This window comes from Pseudophryne corroboree, chromosome 2 (assembly GCF_028390025.1).
Source record: "Pseudophryne corroboree isolate aPseCor3 chromosome 2, aPseCor3.hap2, whole genome shotgun sequence".
NCBI classification, from domain to species: domain Eukaryota; kingdom Metazoa; phylum Chordata; class Amphibia; order Anura; family Myobatrachidae; genus Pseudophryne; species Pseudophryne corroboree.
Genome location: NC_086445.1, coordinates 258,622,813 through 258,643,477, shown reverse-complemented (window position 1 = coordinate 258,643,477; position 20,665 = coordinate 258,622,813). Strand labels below are relative to the sequence as shown.

At 47.1% G+C, this 20,665-nt stretch overlaps 1 protein-coding gene across 6 annotated transcripts in view; it reads right to left on the bottom strand.

Moving 5' to 3' along the window:
* Window positions 1-20,665, bottom strand: part of ARF3 (ADP ribosylation factor 3) — a 92,515-nt gene that overhangs the window by 27,400 nt on the left and 44,450 nt on the right. For 3 of the 6 annotated variants that reach the window (XM_063952706.1, XM_063952704.1, XM_063952708.1), the window contains one exon: window positions 10,087-10,287. In XM_063952706.1, the coding sequence (XP_063808776.1) occupies window positions 10,087-10,234 (148 nt within the window). In that variant the 5' untranslated portion in view covers window positions 10,235-10,287. The remainder of the gene's footprint in view (window positions 1-10,086; window positions 10,288-20,665) is intronic. The other 3 variants (XM_063952707.1, XM_063952705.1, XM_063952709.1) reach the window with 1 other exon arrangement.

Genomic DNA, 20,665 nt, shown 5'->3' with positions numbered 1-20,665 from the left:
GAAATTGGTAATGACAATCCTGTACCGCAAATCTCAGGTATGCCTGATGAGGTGGATATATGGGAACATGAAGGTATGCATCCTTTATGTCCAGGGACACCATATAATCCCCCCCCTTCCAGGCTGGCGATGACCGCTCTGAGCGATTCCATCTTGAACTTGAACCTTTTTAAGTATAGGTTTAAGGATTTTAAATTTAAAATGGGTCTGACCGAACCGTCCGGTTTCGGGACTACAAACAGGGTTGAGTAATACCCCATCCCTTGTTGCAGCAGGGGAACTTTGACCACCACTTGTTGAAGACACAATTTGTGAATTGCATTTAAAACTATCTCCCTCTCTGGGAGAGAAGCTGGTAGGGCTGACTTGAAAAAGCGGCGAGGAGGCACCTCTTCGAATTCCAGCTTGTAACCCTGGGAAACAATTTCTATTGCCCAGGGATCCACCTGTGAGTGAACCCAGATGTGGCTGAAAAGTCGAAGACGTGCCCCCACTGGGGCGGACTCCCTCAGCGGAGCCCCAGCGTCATGCGGTGGATTTTGTAGAGGCCGGGGAGGACTTCTGCTCCTGTGAACTAGCTGTGGTTGGCAGCTTTTTCCCCCTGCCCTTACCTCTGGCCAGAAAGGACGATCCCCGTACTCTCGTTTTTATGCGATCGAAAGGACTGCATCTGATAATGTGGCGCTTTCTTAGGTTGTGAGGAAACATAAGGCAAAAAAGTTGATTTACCTGCCGTGGCTGTGGAAACTAGGTCCGAGAGACCTTCCCCAAACAATTCCTCACCCTTGTAAGGTAAAACCTCCATATGCCTATTCGAGTCGGCATCACCCGTCCATTGTCGGGTCCATAGGACTCGTCTAGCAGAAATCGCCATAGCGTTGACTCTAGAACCCAGTAGGCCAATGTCTCTTTGAGCATCTCTCATATATAAGACAGCATCTTTAATATGACCCAGGGTCAATAAAATGGTCCTTATCCAGGGTCTCAATTTCTGTCGATAAGGTATCTGTCCATGCTGCTACAGCGCTACAAACCCAAGCCGACGCTATCGCTGGTCTGAGTAAGGTACCAGAATGTGTATAAATGGACTTCAAGGTAGTCTCCTGCTTGCGATCAGCAGGATCCCTGAGGGTTGCCGTATCTTGAGATGGTAGCGCTACCTTTTTGGATAAACGTGTCAACGCTTTGTCCACCCTTGGGGAGGATTCCCACCGTATCCTGTCCGTATTTGGGAAAGGATACGCCATAAGAATCCTTTTGGGAATCTGCAGTTTCTTGTCTGGAGATTCGCAAGCCTTTTCAAATAACTCGTTCAGCTCATGAGATGGGGGAAAGTTTACCTCAGGTCTCTTTTCCTTATACATGCGCACCCTCGTGTCAGGGACAGAGGGTTCATCTGTGATATGCAACACATCCTTTATTGCAATAATCATATATTGAATACTTTTAGCCAATTTTGGCTGTAACTTTGCATCATCGCAGTCGACACTAGAGTCAGAATCCGTGTCGGTATCAGTGTCTACCATTTGGGATAGTGGGCACTTTTGAGACCCAGAAGGTCCCTGCGACATAGTGGCAGGCAGGACTTGACTCCCTGTACACTCCCTGGACTCAGCTTTGTCCAACCTTTTGTGCAATAAATTCACATTAGCACTTAAAACATTCCACATATCCAACCAGTCAGGACACCACACACATTTGCTCCACCTTCTCCCTAGGAGAGCCTTCTACCTCAGACATGCCGACACACACGTACCGACACACCACACACTCAGGGAATTCTGAGACAGTTCCCCCACAAGGCCCTTTGGAGAGACAGAGAGAGAGAGAGTATGCCAGCACACACCCAGCGCCAGTGACCCGGGGAAAAAAATAAGAATTTACTTACCGATAATTCTATTTCTCGGAGTCCGTAGTGGATGCTGGGGTTCCTGAAAGGCCCATGGGGAATAGCGGCTCCGCAGGAGACAGGGCACAAAAGTAAAGCTTTCCGATCAGGTGGTGTGCACTGGCTCCTCCCCCTATGACCCTCCTCCAGACTCCAGTTAGATACTGTGCCCGGACGAGCGTACACAATAAGGGAGGAATTTTGAATCCCGGGTAAGACTCATACCAGCCACACCAATCACACTGTACAACCTGTGATCTGAACCCAGTTAACAGTATGATAACAGGGGAGCCTCTGAAAAGATGGCTCACAATAACACTAACCCGATTTAGTTAGCAATAACTATGTACAAGTATTGCAGATAATCCGCACTTGGGATGGGCGCCCAGCATCCACTACGGACTCCGAGAAATAGAATTATCGGTAAGTAAATTCTTATTTTCTCTATCGTCCTAGTGGATGCTGGGGTTCCTGAAAGGACCATGGGGATTATACCAAAGCTCCCAAACGGGCGGGAGAGTGCGGATGACTCTGCAGCACCGAATGAGAGAACTCCAGGTCCTCTTTTGCCAGGGTATCAAATTTGTAGAATTTTACAAACGTGTTCTCCCCTGACCACGTAGCTGCTCGGCAGAGTTGTAATGCCGAGACCCCTCGGGCAGCCGCCCAAGATGAGCCCACCTTCCTTGTGGAATGGGCATTTACATTTTTTTTTTTTTGCTGTGGCAAGCCTGCCACAGAATGTGCAAGCTGAATTGTACTACAAATCCAACGAGCAATAGTCTGCTTAGAAGCAGGAGCACCCAGCTTGTTGGGTGCACACAGGATAAACAGCAAGTCAGATTTCCTGACTCCAGCCGACCTGGAAACTATATTTTCAGGGCCCTGACAACATCCAGCAACTTGGAGTCCTCCAAGTCCCTAGTAGCCGCAGGTACCACAATAAGCTGGTTCAGGTGAAACGCTGACACCACCTTAGGGAGAAACTGGGGACGAGTCCACAGCTTTGCTCTGTCCGAATGGACAATCAGATATGGCTTTATGAGATAAAGCCGCCAATTCTGACACTCGCCTGGCCGAGGCCAGGACCAACAGCATGGTCACTTTCCATGTGAGATATATCAAATCCACAGATTTGAGTTGTTTAAACCAATGTGATTTTAGGAATCCCAAACTACGTTGAGATCGCCCAGTGCCACTGGAGACATCAAAAGGGGGTTGTATATGCAGTACTCCCTTAACAACTTCTGGACTTCAGGAACTGAAGCCAATTTCTTTCTGGAAGAAAATCGACCGGTCGAAATTTGAACCTTAATGGACCCCAATTTGAGACCCATATACACTCCTGTTTGCAGGAAATGTAGGAATTAACCTAGTTGAAATTCTTCCGTGGAGCCTTCCTGGCCTCACACCATGGAACATATTTTCACCTAAACGGTGATAATGTTGTGCGGTCACCTCCTTCCTGGCTCTGACCAGGGTAGGGATGACCTCTTCCGGAATGCCTTTTTCCCTTAGGATCCGGCGTTCACCCGCCCTGGCGTCAACGCAGCTGCGGTAAGTCATGGAACAGACATGATTCTTGCTGAATCAAGATCCTTTCTAGTATCTCTTGAAGTTCCGGGTACCAAGTTCTTCTTGGCCAAACCGGAGCCACGAGTATAGTTCTTACTCCTCTCCTTCCTATCATTCTCCATACACTGGGTATGAAAGGCAGAGGAGGGAACACATACACCGACTGGTACACCCACGGTGTTACCAGAGCGTCCCAGCTATTGCCTGAGGGTCTCTAGACCTGGCGCTTCATGTGAGACGCCATCATAACCACCTTTGGTCTTTCCCAACGGTTTACAAACATGTGGAAACTTCCAGATGAAGTTCCCACTTTTCCGGGTGGAATTCATTCATGCTGAGGAAATCTTCCTAGTTGTCCACTCCCGGAATGAACACTGCTGACAGTGTTATCACATGATCTTTCGCCCAGCGAAGAATCCTTGCTGTCATTGCCCTCCTGCTTCTTGTGCCGCCCCGTCTGTTTACGTGGGCGACTGCCATGATGATGTCCTACTGGATCAGCACCGGTTGACTTTGAAGCAGAGTTCTTCCTAGGCTCAGAGCATCGTAAATTGCCCTTAGCTCCAGTATATTCATGTGGAGAGAAATCTCCAGACTTGACCACACTTCCTTGGAAATTTCTTCCCTGTGTGACTGTTCCCCAGCCTCTCAGGCTGGCATCCGTGGTCACCAGAACACAGTCCTGAATGCTGAATGTGCTGCCCTCTAGAAGATGAGCACTCTGCAGCCCCCACAGAAGAGACACCCTTGTCCTTGGAGACAGGGTTATCCGCTGATGCATCTGAAGATGCGATCCGGACCATTCGTCCAGCAAATCCCCCTGAAAAGTTTTTGCGTGAGATCTGCCGAATGGAATCGCTTCGTAAGAAGCCACCATTTTTCCCAGGACTCCTGTGCATTGATGCACTGATACTTGGCCTGGTTTTAGGAGGTTTCTGACTAGGTCGGATAACTCCCTGGCTTTCCCCTCCAGGAGAAATACCTCTTTCTGGACTATGCCCAGAATCATTCCTAGGAACAGCAGACGTATCATCGGAAAACAGCTGCGATTTTTGGAATATTTAGAATCCACTCGTGCTGTCGTAGAACTACTTTAGATAGTTCTTTTCCGACCTCCAACTGTTCTCTGGAAACTTGCCCCTTTCAGGATATCGTCCAAGTAAGGGATAATTAAGATGCCTTTCTTCTTTTAAGAATCATCTTTTCGGCCATTACCTTGGTAAAGGCCCGGGGTGCCGTGGATAATTCAACGGCAGCGTCTGAAACTGATATTGACAGTTCTGTATCACGAACCAGAGGTACCCTTGTTGAGAAGGGCAAATTTGGACATGGAGGTAATCCTTGATGTCCAGGGACACCATATAGTCCCCTTTTTTCCGGTTCTCTATCACTGCTTTGAGTGACTCCATCTTGATTTGAACCTTTTTATGTAAGTGTTCAAAGATTTCAGATTTAGACTATGTCTCACCAAGCCTTCTGGCTTCAGTACCACAATATAGTGTGGAAGACTAATACCCTTTTCCTTGTTGTAGGAGGGGTACTTTGATTATCACCTGCTGGAAATACAGCTTGTGAATTTTTTTCCAATACTGCCTCCCTGTCGGAGGGAGCCGTTGGTAAAGCAGGCTTCAGGAACCTGCGAGGAAAAAATGTCTCGACTCTCCAATCTGTACCCCTGGGATAATACTTGTACGATCTAGGGGTCAACTTGCGAGTGATCCCACTGCGCGCTGAGACTCTTGAGACTACCCCCCCACTGGTGGAGGGTTTCTTTTCCTGGGAAGGGGCTGCCTGCTGCAGTCTACTTCCCTTTCCTCTATGTCTGGGCAGATATGACTGGCCTTTTGCCCGCTTGCCCACATGGGAACGGAAGGATTGAGGCTGAAAAGACAGTGTCTTTTTCTGCTGAGATGTAACTTGGGGTAAAAAGGTTGGATTTCCCAGCTGTAGCCGTGGCCCCCAGGTCCGATGGACCGACCCCAAATAACTCCTTCCCTTTATACGGCAATACTTCTATGTGCCGTATGGGATCTGTATCACCTGACCACTGTCGTGTCCATGACATCTTCTGGGAGATATGGACAACGCACTTATCTTGATGCCAGAGTGCAAATATCCCTCTGTGCATCTCGCATACAGTATATATATAGAATGCATCCTATTAAATGCTCTATATCAATAAAATATTTTTAGTCAGGGAATTCGACCAAGCCAACCCAGCACTGCATCTCCAGGCTGATGGCGATCGCTGGTCGCAGTATAACCACCGTATGTGTGTATATACTTTTTAGGATATTTTTCCAGCTGCCTATCAGGTGGCTCCTTGAGGGCGGCCGTATCTGGAGACGGTAACGCCACTTGATAAGCGTGTGAGCGCCTTATCCACCCTAAGGGGTGTTTCCCAACGCGCCCTAACTTCTGGCGGGAAAGGGTATAACGCCAATATTTGCTATCGGGGTAAACCCACGCATCATCACACACTTCATTTTATTTTATCTGATTCAGGAAAAACTACAGGTAGTTTTTTCACTTCCACATAATACCCATCTTTTGTGGTACTTGTAGTATCAGAAATATGTAACACCTCCTTCATTGCCCTTAACGTGTGGCCCTAATGAGGAATACGTTTGTTTATTCACCGTCGACACTGGATTCAGTGTCCGTGTCTGTGTCTGTGTCGACCGACTGAGGTAAATGGGCGTTTTTTTAAAAACCCCTGACGGTGTTTCTGAGACGCCTGGACCGGTACTAATTGTTTGTCGGCCGTCTCATGTCGTCAACCGACCTTGCAGCGTGTTGACATTCTCACGTAATTCCCTAAATAAGCCATCCATTCCGGTGTCGACTCCCTAGAGAGTGACATCACCCTTACAGGCAATTTCTCCGCCTCCTCCAACATCGTCCTCATACATGTCGACACACACGTACCGACACACAGCACACACACCTGGAATGCTCTGACAGAGGACAGGACCCACTAGCCCTTTGGAGAGACAGAGGGAGAGTTTGCCAGCACACACCAAAAAAACGCTATAATTACATAGGGACAACCTTATATAAGTGTTTCTCCCTAATAGCATCTTTATATATATATTTATATCGCCAATTAGTGCCCCCCCTCTCTGTTTAAACCCTGTTTCTGTAGTGCAGTGCAGGGGAGAGCCTGGGAGCCTTCTCTCCAGCCTTTCTGTGAGAGAAAATGGCGCTGTGTGCTGAGGAGATAGGCCCCGCCCCTTTTCCGGCGGGCTCGTCTCCCGCTCTTTAGTGAAGTTTGGCAGGGGTTAAATATCTCCATATAGCCTCTGGGGGCTATATGTGAGGTATTCTTAGCCAGTATATAGGTTTACATTTGCCTCCCAGGGCGCCCCCCCCAGCGCCCTGCACCCTCAGTGACTGCGTGTGAAGTGTGCTGAGAGGAAAATGGCGCACAGCTGCAGTGCTGTGCGCTACCTTTAGAAGACTGCAAGGGTCTTCAGCCGCCGATTCTGGACCTCTTCTTACTTCAGCATCTGCAAGGGGGCCGGCGGCGCGGCTCCGGTGACCATCCAGGCTGTACCTGTGATCGTCCCTCTGGAGCTGATGTCCAGTAGCCAAGAAGCCAATCCATCCTGCACGCAGGTGAGTTCACTTCTTCTCCCCTCTGTCCCTCGTTGCAGTGATCCTGTTGCCAGCAGGACTCACTGTAAAATAAAAAACCTAAGCTAAACTTTCTCTAAGCAGCTCTTTAGGAGAGCCACCTAGAATTGCACCCTTCTCGGCCGGGCACAAAAATCTAACTGGAGTCTGGAGGAGGGTCATAGGGGGAGGAGCCAGTGCACACCACCTGATCGGAAAGCTTTACTTTTGTGCCCTGTCTCCTGCAGAGCCGCTATTCCCCATGGTCCTTTCAGGAACCCCAGCATCCACTAGGACGATAGAGAAATTATCTTTACCCAGATAGCGCTTTTTTTATTATTACACTGCGCCAAATTATGTGCCCCCCCCCCCTTCTTTCCAACCCTCTTTCACCGTGTTCAGCAGGGGAGAGTCCAGGGAGCTTCCTCTCAGCGGTGTGCTGTGGAGAAAATGGCGCTGGTGAGTCCTGATGATCAAGCTCCGCCCCCTCAGCGGCGGGCTTCGGTCCCGCTAAAATCTTTCAAAACTGGCGGGGGATCTCTTATATATATATATATATATATATATATATATATAGTATAGAGCCTCTATATCTATATTTCAGCCAGATCGGAGGTTTATTTGCTGCCCAGGGCGCGGGGGGCCCTGCACCCTTACAGTGCCTGCTGTGTGTGTGTTGTGTGGGAGCAATGGCGCTGCGCGTTACCTCAGTGAAGAACCGAAGTCTTCTGCCGCCTCTGAATTCTTCTATCTTCACATACTCACCCGGCTTCTATCTTCCGGCTCTGTGAGGAGGGAGCTGCATGTATGGGTTAATAGTGTAACCTAACCCCTGGGGTGGCGCTACCGGAGTTAACCTGTCCGCTATTGAAGACAAAGTCTTCGCAAACATATTCCATGGTGGCTCTGTTGGTTGTTGAACCAAATCCTGTTTTTTTCTTTGCTGAAAACCAAAACAGTTCGCACACAACCCCTCATAAGTGACCAACTGGTCCATACCAATTATCCCTGTTTTACAAGATAAGCATGTTAGGGATGTAGGAGTGCCTGATAAATTCTCCTTGTCACTTTTGCCGCTCACAGACATGGTAATAATCTGTTAATGACTACACAATTTGTGACTGAAAATCACCTATATATGGATATATAGAAGTGAGATCAATCTGACCACAACCGTGCACCTGATTTGAAGGTCAGAACAGGACTGACGACATAGAAAAGTCAGCACACATACTAGCAGTCAGTCACATGTTAAGGCATTAGACATTGTCATATGAGAATACAACCACCATAACAACTTACAAGTAAGTAGGAAAATTGCAGTTCTGTTTTAACTGATTTTTTTAAACATAACATGCAGAAACCTCAGTAATATACAGATCTCATATGCAATATGTACTGAAAATTAACAATTCATACTAACAAGTAGAGAGAATTTTTAGTACTGTATACCCTTCCTCCGTAGAGCGGTATACAGGGAGACTCACCACACTTCCATATCCAAACAAATACGCTTGCAGACGCTGAGTAGATTCAGGCGCTACTGGTGTACACTGCCTTTCGGATAACTGATGCAAGACACGGACGCTCACTGACGGACACGGGCGCTCAGTGAGTTACACGTGTATACAGACGCTAAGGCCTGCGACTCGGTCTAGGCGGTTTTCTAGTGTACACAACCGCAGCGTCTCAGCTGCAACCGAGTACCCTCGTGGTAGCGTCTGAGACGGAAGTGAGGTCATTCGGGCGCGCGGAAACTGGTCATGAACTTGGAGGAGGGACTGTCCGATTCCCCCCGTTGACTTAAACTTTAAGGATCGCGGCCTCAACCTAGTCCTGGCGCTTATGATCCCTAGAGCGTAGCGCTGTCGCACTCGAGGTGTTCGGCGCATCAACACACTGATTGTAGTCTCCACCAATACAGTGTAGCTGTGTCTGGACCCCCCTAGTAAGAGGAAATCCATAGACTTAACTTCCCCCCATGCTCCGGCCACAGCCTGGTTACGTCTGCTGGACCTGCTAGAACATCCGACACAGACGCCCGTCGAGACAGCACTGTACCGCGAAGGTAAGCGTTGTTGCAACCCAGTGGGGAGTTGTTGGAGCGACTCTTTCCCGTATGCGTTTAAGACGCTGTTAGGAAAAAGTCGCTCAAAAAAAAAAAAACACCATAGTAAGACTATAAAAATAAAATAATAAAAAGCTTCAGGCTGCTTTATCTACAGCAGCCCTGTGACCATGGTCCGGCTCCTGCCGCACCAAACAAAAAACTGATTTGACCGAGTCAGTGGGCGGGATTATATGGTGAAGCCCCGATGCATCCTGGGAGGCCAGAAAGCTCGTGACCGTGTTGGTGCCATTTCCGCTGTCGCTCCGGCATATCCCAATGTTATCCTGTGGATAATCCTGTGGACCCAGCCAGAGAAATCAGGCCGTTTTTATCGTCCAAAACCGGACTGGGGCTAATTGGATATCCCCCTTATAAAGGGAACTCTAGTGTGGTGCTAAAGAGTATGTGAGCAGGAACAACGGGAGGATGTGTGTCAGTAATGAGAGTACTATTACATTAGTAGTTAAATAAGTTGCGTATCTTTAAAAGCACTGTTATGTAAACCACAGATCCCAGATAGCATGTACTATACCATGCTGGGATACTTTTTTTGCATTCCACTTAACTACATTTTGCCCTGGCTTAAGGGCTCTTGATTAATACCAAACTTGGGTGCACTGTGATAAAGGTACTGAAGTCCAATGCAGGTCACACAGTCATCGGTTACAACCACAATTCTAGATGGTATGTGTAATTTCTTCTATGACACAAAGTCCCCAATAAATAAAAATAACCGTAAAACTTACATTGAATTTTTCACTGATTACATGTCACTATGATTTATAACTTTAACGCAGGAATTCACTTACAATTACTTTACCAGCCAAGAAACCACTGACACTAAAAGGCACTATGTGCACACAATGTATTACTACAGTCCAGTGGAAACATACAGTACCTATGGTTGGGATGGTAGTGACAATCTCTCCAAGCTTCAGTTTGTACAATATGGTGGTCTTTCCAGCAGCATCAAGTCCCACCATAAGTATTCTCATTTCCTTCTTCCCAATTAGGCTTTTCAGCAGATTTCCAAAGATGTTCCCCATGATGCTTTTCTTGCAATGATCGCTGTGAGCTTGTGTAGTAAATTGTGGACCTGCTGAGTTTTATTAAAGAACACACATAAAAGATACAAGGTGAAGGGGCATGTGAAAATGTAAAAGTTTAAAGCATATTATAGCAGCTGGCAGGCCCTAATATAAACCACAGCCATCTACTAAGGAACAGTATTCCAGAAAGGGCTATAGCATAGACAAGAGAGGTGTTCCTGCTTTATTTTCATAGTTCACCAATGGCCCACAGTTATATAGATATGTGGCAAAGCAATGAAGATAAGCATACAGGCCAGACACATACTGAAAATACATATCGCAATTAAGCAGTTCCTATTTATAGCTACAGTTTATCATTAATTATTTAAAAGTCAGCGCAAAATGTCATTACATTTATTGCTGCTTTAGCACTTTTTCCCAAAATGTATAGAATAATAATACTGAACGCTCAGATATAAACTTACGCTCTACCAGCAGTTCCAAACTTGACAGAATCCATGCTTTCTTCATAGCACATTTACAATTACTAAATAAATATTAAATGCCAGCATGCTACCAGATCCGGTGCACCCATTAACAAAGAAAAAAAGAGAAAATGCACACTCTAAGTACTAAAACACTGCTATTCAGAATAATTATAATAAACTCTGCAATATAACCGTTAAATTGAGGTGCGTTGCTGAATTTTGGCCAAAAATATGGTCTCTCCAATTGCGACCAGGTGATTTCCTCTGGTGGGTTCCTATCATTCCTAAGGTTCAAGCCCAGAGCATCGGACCCCCCAGGCATCGCAACAGTGAGATGTTTAAGTGTTAAAAGGTTAAATTAGTGAGAAGCAGCAGCTAAGTGTTCAGAGTGTTACATAGGGGAGAGGTACTAATCAGGGTGTTAAAAAGTGTTACATTGGTCACACCAACCCAGGCAGCCCCCACGCCCCAAACTCATACCTAAAACTGACAAATGATATACATTTATTCAGGACTTGCCCTTCATAGTGCCTTTTCCAATTTGCAGTCTGCAACTGCCTGAAACCCATGAAAATTAAAAACACCCTTGGGCAGGTGGGAGGGATGCTAATCCAAGTTGAAGAAGTCTCCACCTTCAAGTGTACACATGAAACACTATATGGGGAGCTTGGACTGCATGTACCCTAATTCTAAACATAATGAGAGGTGCACCTGCATTTTTTTATGTAGAACTACAAGTCTCAACAGGTAGCACCTCTCATTATGTTTAGAATTAAGCTGGGTATACACTTGTATGATATCATGTCTATTTATCCATTCCGGGTGAATTGGAACGTCAAATCGTCCATATCGTGCCATGTGTGTGGCCGATTGCACACTTCCGCGGGTCACATGCGAGGCCATGTGATTGCCCATGTTGCACGGCCAATCACACGACCTCACATGCAATACAGTGAATGTTAAAGAAGGACAGAACAGTGATCATTTTGTCGTTCATTAATTTCTGCCTAGTGTGTACAGGCAATCTCCTGATGCACAGGGCAAATTATAATCGCCCTGCACATCAGCACGATTGCTGGTCACACAAGTGTGTAACCAGCCTTAGGGTGTACAGTCCAAGCCCCCATCCCTCCATGCACCCATTAACAAATATTGCGAGAATACCACTTAGTTAAGGGTACTCTTTCATGCATGCTTTCATAAAATGACTACAGTTGAGTTTATGTACTCATTTGTGTTGCTGACAAGTTCACAGATTTGTGCTCAGCCTGGTCAAATTATTCTTTATCCCTTCTAATAATAAGATTTTACTTACCGATAAATCTATTTCTCGTAGTCCGTAGTGGATGCTGGGGACTCCGTCAGGACCATGGGGAATAGCGGCTCCGCAGGAGACAGGGCACAAAAGCAAGCTTTTAGGATCACATGGTGTGTACTGGCTCCTCCCCCTATGACCCTCCTCCAAGCCTCAGTTAGGTACTGTGCCCGGACGAGCGTACACAATAAGGAAGGATCTTGAATCCCGGGTAAGACCCAAACCAGCCACACCAATCACACCGTACAACTTGTGATCTGAACCCAGTTAACAGTATGATAACAATGAAGTAGCCTCTAAAAAAGATGGCTCACAACAATAATAACCCGATTTTTGTAACAATAACTATGTACAAGTAATGCAGACAATCCGCACTTGGGATGGGCGCCCAGCATCCACTACGGACTACGAGAAATAGATTTATCGGTAAGTAAAATCTTATTTTCTCTAACGTCCTAGTGGATGCTGGGGACTCCGTCAGGACCATGGGGATTATACCAAAGCTCCCAAACGGGCGGGAGAGTGCGGGTGACTCTGCAGCACCGAATGAGAGAACTCCAGGTCCTCCTCAGCCAGGGTATCAAATTTGTAGAATTTTACAAACGTGTTCCCCCCTGACCACGTAGCTGCTCGGCAAAATTTTAAAGCCGAGACCCCCTCGGGCATCCGCCCAAGATGAGCCCACCTTCCTTGTGGAATGGGCATTGACAGATTTTGGCTGTGGCAGGCCTGCCACAGACTGTGCAAGCTGAATTGTACTACAAATCCAACGAGCAATAGTCTGCTTAGAAGCAGGAGCACCCATCTTTTGGGGTGCATACAATATAAACAGCAAGTCAGACTTTCTGACTCCAGCCGTCCTGGAAATATATATATATATATATATATATATATATATATATATATATATATATTTTTAGGGCCCCGACAACGTCTAGCAACTTGGAGTCCTCCAAGTCCCTAGTAGCCGCAGGCACCACAATATGTTGTTTCAGGCGAAACGCTGACACCACCTTAGGAAGAAAACTGGGGACGAGTCCGCAGTTCTGCCCTGTCCGAATGGAAAAACAAATATGAGCTTTTTTTAAGACAAAGCCCCCAATTCTGACAATCGCCTGGCCGAGGCCAGGGCCACAACATGGTCCCTTTCCATGTGAGATATTTCAAATCCACAGATTTGATCGGTTCAAACCAATATGATTTGAGGAATCCCAACACTACGTTGAGATCCGACGGTGCCACTGGAGGCACACAAGGGGCTGTATATGCAATACTCCCTTGACAAACGTCTGGACTTCAGGAATTGAAGCCAATTTTTTCTGGAAGAAAATCTACAGGGCCGAAACTTGAACCTTAATGGACCCCAATTTGAGGCTCATAGACACTCCTGTTTTCAGGAAGTGCAGAAATCGACCTAGTTGAAATTTTTTCGTGGGGCCTTCCTGGCCTCACCCACGCAACATATTTTCACCACATGTGGTGATAACGTTGTGCGGTCACCTCCTTCCTGGCTTTGACCAGGGTAGGTATGACCTCTTCCGGAATGCCTTTTCCCTTAGGATCCGGTGTTCAACCGCCATGCCGTCAAACGCAGTCGCGGTAAGTCTTGGAACAGACAAGGTCCCTGCTGGAGCAGGTCCTTTCTTAGAGGCAGATGCCACGGTTCCTCTTGGAACAGACATGGTTCTTGCTGAAAGCAAATCCCATCTTAGCTCCCGAGGCCATTAGTCCTCTGTGAGCATCTCTTGAAGTTCCGGGTACCAAGTCCCTCTTGGCCAATCCGGAGCCACGAGTATAGTTCTTACTCCTCTACGTCTTATAATTCTCAATACCTTGGTTATGAGAAGCAGAAGAGGGAACACATACACCGACTGTTACACCCACGGTGTTACCAGGACGTCCACAGCTATCGCCTGAAGGTCTCGTGACCTGGCGCAATACCTGTCCCGTTTTTTGTTCGGGCGGGACGCCATCATTTCCACCTTTGGTCTTTCCCAACGGTTCACAATCATGCGGAAAACTTCCCGATGAAGTTCCCACTCTCCCGGGTGGAGGTCGTGCCTGCTGAGGAAGTCTGCTTCCCAGTCGTCCACTCCCGGAATGAACACTGCTGACAGTGCTATCACATATTTTCCGTCTAGCGAAAAATCCTTGCAGTTTTGACCACTGCCCTCCTGCTTCTTGTGCCGCCCTATCTGTTTACGTGGGCGACTGCCGTGATGTTATCCCACTGGATCAATACCGGCTGACCTTGAAGCAGAGGCCTTGCTAAGCTTATAGCATTACAAATTTGCTCTTAGCTCCAGTATATTTATGTGGAGAGAATTCTCCAGACTTGATCACACTCCCTGGAAATTTTTCCCCTGTGTGACTGCTCCCCAGCCTCTCAGGCTGGCCTCCGTGGTTACCAGCATCCAATCCTGAATGCCGAATCTGCGGCCCTCTAGAAGATGAGCACTCTGTAATCACCACAGGAGAGACACCCTTGTCTTTGGATATAGGGTTATCCGCTGATGCATCTGAAGATGCGATCCGGACCATTTGTCCAGCAGATCCCACTGAAGAGTTCTTGCGTGAAATCTGCCGAATGGAAGCGCTTCGTAATAAGCCACCATTTTTTACCAGGACTCTTGTGCAATGATGCACTGACACTTTTCCTGGTTTTAGGAGGATCCCGATTAGCTCGGATAAGTCCCTGGCTTTCTCCTCTGGGAGAAACACCCTTTTCCTGGACTGTGTCCAGAATCATCCCTAGGACCAGCAGACGTGTCGTCGGAACAACTGCGGTTTTGGAATATTTAGAATCCACCCGTGCTGTCGTAGAACTACTTGAGATAGTGCTACTCCGACCTCCAACTGTTCTCTGGACCTTGTTCTTATCAGGAGGTCGTCCATTTTCTTTGAAGACGAATCCTCATTTCGGTCATTACCTTGGTAAAGACCCGGGGTGCCTTGGACACTCCAACGGCATCGTCTGAAACTGATAGTGACAGTTCTGTACCACGAACCTGAGGTACCCTTGGTGAGAAAAGCAAATTTTGGGACATGGAGGTAAGCATCCCTGATGTCCCGGGACACCATATAGTCCCCTTGTTCCCAGTTCGCTATCACTGCTCTGAGTGACTCCATCTGGATTTGAACCCTTGTAAGTGTTCAAATTTTTCAGATTTAGAATCGGTCTCACCTAGCCTTCTGGCTTCAGTACCACCCTATAGTGTGGAACAATACCCCTTTCCTTGTTGTAGGAGGGGTAATTTTATTATCACCTGCTGGGAATACAGCTTGTGAATTGTTTTCAATACTGCCTCCCTGTCGGAGGGGGACATTGGTACAGCAGACTACAGGAACCTGCGAGGGGGGAAACGCCTCGACATTCCAATCTGTGCCCCTTTGATACTACTTGTAGGATCCAGGGGTCCTGTACGGTCCCAGCGTCATGCTGAGAACTTAGTAGAAGCGGTGGAGGGCTTCTGTTACTGGGAATGGACTGCCTGCTGCAGTCTTCTTCCCTTTCCTCTATCCCTGGGCAGATATCTTATAGGGACGAAAAGACTGAAGCTGAAAAGACGGTGTCTTTTTCTGCAGAGATGTGACTTAGGGTAAAAAACGGTGGATCTTCCAGCAGTTGCCGTGGCCACCAGGTCCCATGGACCGACCCCAAATAACTCCTCCCCTTTTATACGGCAATACATCTTTGTGCCGTTTGGAATCTGCATCCCCTGACCACTGTCGTGTCCATAAACATCTTCTTGCAGATATGGACATCGCATTTACTCTTGATGCCAGAGTGCAAATATCCCTCTGCGCATCTCGTATATATAGAAATGCATCCTTTAAATGCTCAATAGTCAATAAAATACTGTCCCTGTCAAGGGTATCAATATTTTTAGTCAGGGAATCCGACCAAGCCACCTCAGCTCTGCACATCCAGGCTGAGGCGATCGCTGGTCACAGTATAACACCAGCATGTGTGTGTATACTTTTTAGGATATTTTTCTGATAAGCATGTGAGCGCCTTATCCACCCTGAGGGGTGTTTCCCAATGCGCCTTAACTTCTGGCGGGAAAGGGTATACCGCCAATAATTTTCTATCGGGGGAAACCCACGCATCATCACACACTTCATTTAATTTATCTGATTCAGGAAAAACTACAGGTAGTTTTTTCACCTCACACATAATACCCTTCTTTGTGGTACTTGGAGTATCAGAAATATGTAACACCTCCTTCATTGCCCTTAACGTGTGGCCCTAAAGGAAAATACGTTTGTTTCTTCACCGTCGACACTGAAATCAGTGTCCGTGTCTGGGTCTATGTCGACCGACTGAGGTAAATGGGCGTTTTTACAAGCCCCTGACGGTGTCTGAGACGCCTGGACCGGTACTAATTTGTTCGCCGGCCGTCTCATGTCGTCAACCCACTTGTAGCGTGTTGACATTATCACGTAATTCCATAAGTAAGCCATCCATTCCGGTGTCGACTCCCTAGAGAGTGACATCACCATTACAGGCAATTTGCTCCGCCTCCTCACCAACATTTTCCTCATACATGTCGACACACACGTACCGACATACAGCACACACATAGGGAATGCTCTGATAGAGGACAGGACCCACTAGCCCTTTGGGGAGACAGAGGGAGAGTTTGCCAGCACACACCAAAATGCTATAATTATACAGGGACAACCCTTATATAAGTGTTCCTCCCATATAGCATTTAATATATATGTATATCGCCAAATCAGTGCCCCCCCTCTCTGTTTTAACCCTGTTTCTGTAGTGCAGTGCAGGGGAGAGCCTGGGAGCCTTCCCCTCAGCCTTTCTGTGAGGGAAAATGGCGCTGTGTGCTGAGGAGAATAGGCCCCGCCCCCTTTTCGGCGGGCTTCTTCTCCGGAGATTGTGAAGTCTGGCAGGGGTTAAATACATCCATATAGCCTCAAGGGCTATATGTGATGTATTTTTCGCCATACAGGTATTCTACATTGCTGCCAGGGCGCCCCCCCCCGCGCCCTGCACCCTCCGTGATCGCTGTGGGAAGTGTGCTGACAGACAATGGCGCACAGCTGCAGTGCTGTGCGCTACCTGAGGAAGACTGAAAAGTCTTCTGCCGCCTGGTTCCGGACCTCTTCAATCTTCAGCATCTGCAAGGGGGTCGGCGGCGCGGCTCCGGGACGAACCCCAGGGCGAGACCTGTGTTCCGACTCCCTCTGAAGCTAATGGTGTCCAGTAGCCTAAGAATCCAATCCATCCTGCACGCAGGTGAGTTGAAATTCTCTCCCCTAAGTCCCTCGATGCAGTGAGCCTGTTGCCAGCAGGACTCACTGAAAATAAAGAACCTAAAAACTTTTTCTAAGCAACTCTTTAAGAGAGCCACCTAGATTGCACCCTTCTCGGACGGGCACAAAAACCTAACTGAGGCTTGGAGGAGGGTCATAGGGGGAGGAGCCAGTACACACCATGTGATCCTAAAAGCTTGCTTTTGTGCCCTGTCTCCTGCGGAGCCGCTATTCCCCATGGTCCTGACGGAGTCCCCAGCATCCACTAGGACGTTAGAGAAATATATATATATATATATGTATCACTGTATGGTGATAATGTCATTAATACTGTGAATTGGAGAAAGTATTCTGTTTTATGAATATATTTTAAAATCAATTGGATTGTTTGTAATAGATTAACAAGCTGTTAGCGCCCTCAGATTTGTTGTATATATATATATATATATATATATATATATATATATATACACACACACACACACACACACACACACATACATATACCCATATATATATATATATATATATATATATATACACACACACACACACATATACATACACATAGATCTAGGAATAGGGGTGACAGCGACCAGCAGTGTTTATAACATTGTTTGAAAGGAAGGCTAAAAAGTATAGAGAATGGTGATAAAACCGAAGTTAAGAACTGAAAAAAATATTTATATCTTAATATTGAGCAAAATGAGCCAAAATACGTTTGTTTTTAGCAGTGTATATAACAAAAAAACAGGATTTTAATACCTACCGGTAAATCCTTTTCTCCTAGTCCGTAGAGGATGCTGGGGTCCATTTCATGACCATGGGGTATAGACGGTTCCGCAGGAGCCATGGGCACTTTAAGACTTTTCAAGGGTGTGAACTGGCTCCTCCCTCTATGCCCCTCCTCCAGACCTCAGTTATAGGAACTGTGCCCAGGGAGACGGACATTTCGAGGAAAGGATTTACTTTTATACTAATGGTGAGATTCATACCAGCTCACACCTCAACCATGCCGCACAACATGGCATTCAACATAACACACGCCAACAGGCATGAACCATTTGCAGCAACATTCTGAAAACAAATGTAACACACTTGTGTAACTAACTGAACAAAACTGCAGGTAAAGTACGCACTGGGTCGGGCGCCCAGCATCCTTTACGGACTAGGAGAAAAGGATTTACCGGTAGGTATTAAAATCCTGTTTCCTCATACGTCCTAGAGGATGCTGGGGTCCATTTCATGACCATGGGGTTTATACCAAAGCTCCAGTACGGGCGGGAGAGTGCAGATTACCCTGCAGCACCGACTGACCAAACTTGAGGTCCTCATCAGCCAAAGTGTCAAACTTATAAAATTTAGCAAAAGTGTTTGACCCTGACCAAGTAGCTGCTCGGCAAAGTTGCAATGCCGAAACCACCCAGGCAGCCGCCCAGGACGAGCCCACCTTCCTAGTAGAATGGGCCTTCACCGACGTAGGTAACGGCAATCCAGTCGTAGAATGAGCATGCTGAATCGTTCCTCTGATCCAACACGCAATAGTCTGCTTAGAAGCAGGACACCCAAGCGTGCTGGGAGCATACAGGACAAACAGAGCCTCTGTTTTCCGTAACCGAGCTGTCCTTGCGACATAAATCTTCAAAGCTCTAACCACATCTAGAGACTGTGACTCAGTGAAAGTGTCAGTAGCTACTGGCACCACAATAGGTTGGTTTATGTGGAAGGACGAAACCACCTTTGGAAGAAATTGTTGACGAGTTCTTAACTCTGCCCTATCTTCATGGAAGATCAGGTAAGGGCTCTTGTGAGACAAGGCCCCCAACTCAGACACCCGCCTTGCGGATGCCAAGGCCAAAAGCATCACCACTTTCCAAGTGAGAAACTTCAATTCTATCTCCTGCAGAGGTTCAAACCAATCTGATTGAAGGATCTGCAACACCACATTAAGGTCCCATTGGGCCACTGGACGAACAAATGGAGGCTGGATGTGCAGAACCCCTTTCACGAACGTCTGAACTTCTGGAAAGGAGGCCAATTGTTTTTGAAAGAAAACTGATAAGGCCGAAATCTGGACCTTGATTGTCCCCAATCTAAGGCCCGCATCCACACCAGCCTGCAGAAAATGAAGAAAACGTCCCAACTCAAACTCTTCCGTAGACACATATTTTCTCCAAATACGGTGGTAATGTTTAGACGTTACCCTTTCCTGGCCTGAATAAGAGTGGGGGATGACTTCCTTGGGAATACCCTTTCGGGCTAGGATCCGGCGCTCAACAGCCATGCCGTCAAAAGTAGCCGTGGTAAGTCTTGATACACACATGGCCCCTGCTGTAGTAGGTCCTATCGAGGAGGAAGAGGCCGAGGATCTTTTATGAGAAACTCCTGAAGATCTGGATACCAAGCCCTCCTTGGCCAGTCTGGGGCAATGAAGATTGCTCAAACTCTTGTTCTTCTTATTATTTTGAGAACTTTTGGAATCAGTGGAAGTGGAGGGAAAACATATACCGACCGAAACACCCACTGCGTCACCAGTGCATCCACTGCTATTTCTTGAGGGACTCTCGACCTGGAACAATATCTCTGAAGCTTCTTGTTTAGACGAGATGCCATCATCTACTTGAGGAACTCCCCAAAGACTTGTCACCTCTGCGAAGACTTCTTGGTGGAGGCCCCACTCTCCTGGATGGAGATCGTGTCTGCTGAGGAAGTCTGCTTCCCAGTTGTCCACTCCCGGAATGAAAATTGCTGACGGAGCTCTTACAGGTCTTTCTGCCCAGAGGAGAATCCTTGTCACCTCTGCCATTGCCGCTCTGCTTTTCGTTCCGCCTTGCCTGTTTATGTACGCGACTGCTGTTACATTGTCCGACTGGATCTGCACGGGATGATCTTGAAGAAGATGTACCGCTTGTAGAAGGCCGTTGTAAATGGCTCTCAATTCCAGCACGTTTATGTGATGGCAGGCTTCCTGACTTGACCATTTTCCTTGGAAGCTTTCCCCCTGTGTGACAGCTCCCCAGCCTCGGAGACTTGCATCCGTGGTTATTAGGACCCAGTCGGGAATCCCAAACCTGCGTCCCTCTAGTAGGTGAGAATTGTGTAGCCACCACAGGAGCGAAATCCTGGCTTTGGGGGACAGGATTATTCCGGTGCATGTGTAGGTGGGATCCGGACCACTTGTCCAACAGGTCCTACTGGAATAATCTGGCATGAAATCGGCCAAACTGTATGGCCTCGTAGGCGCTACCATTTTCCCCAACAACCGAATGCATTGATGGATCGACACGCTTGTTGGTTTCAATATTTGTTTGACCATTTTCTGGATTTCCAGAGCCTTTTCCACTGGAAGAAATACTCTCCGTACTTCTG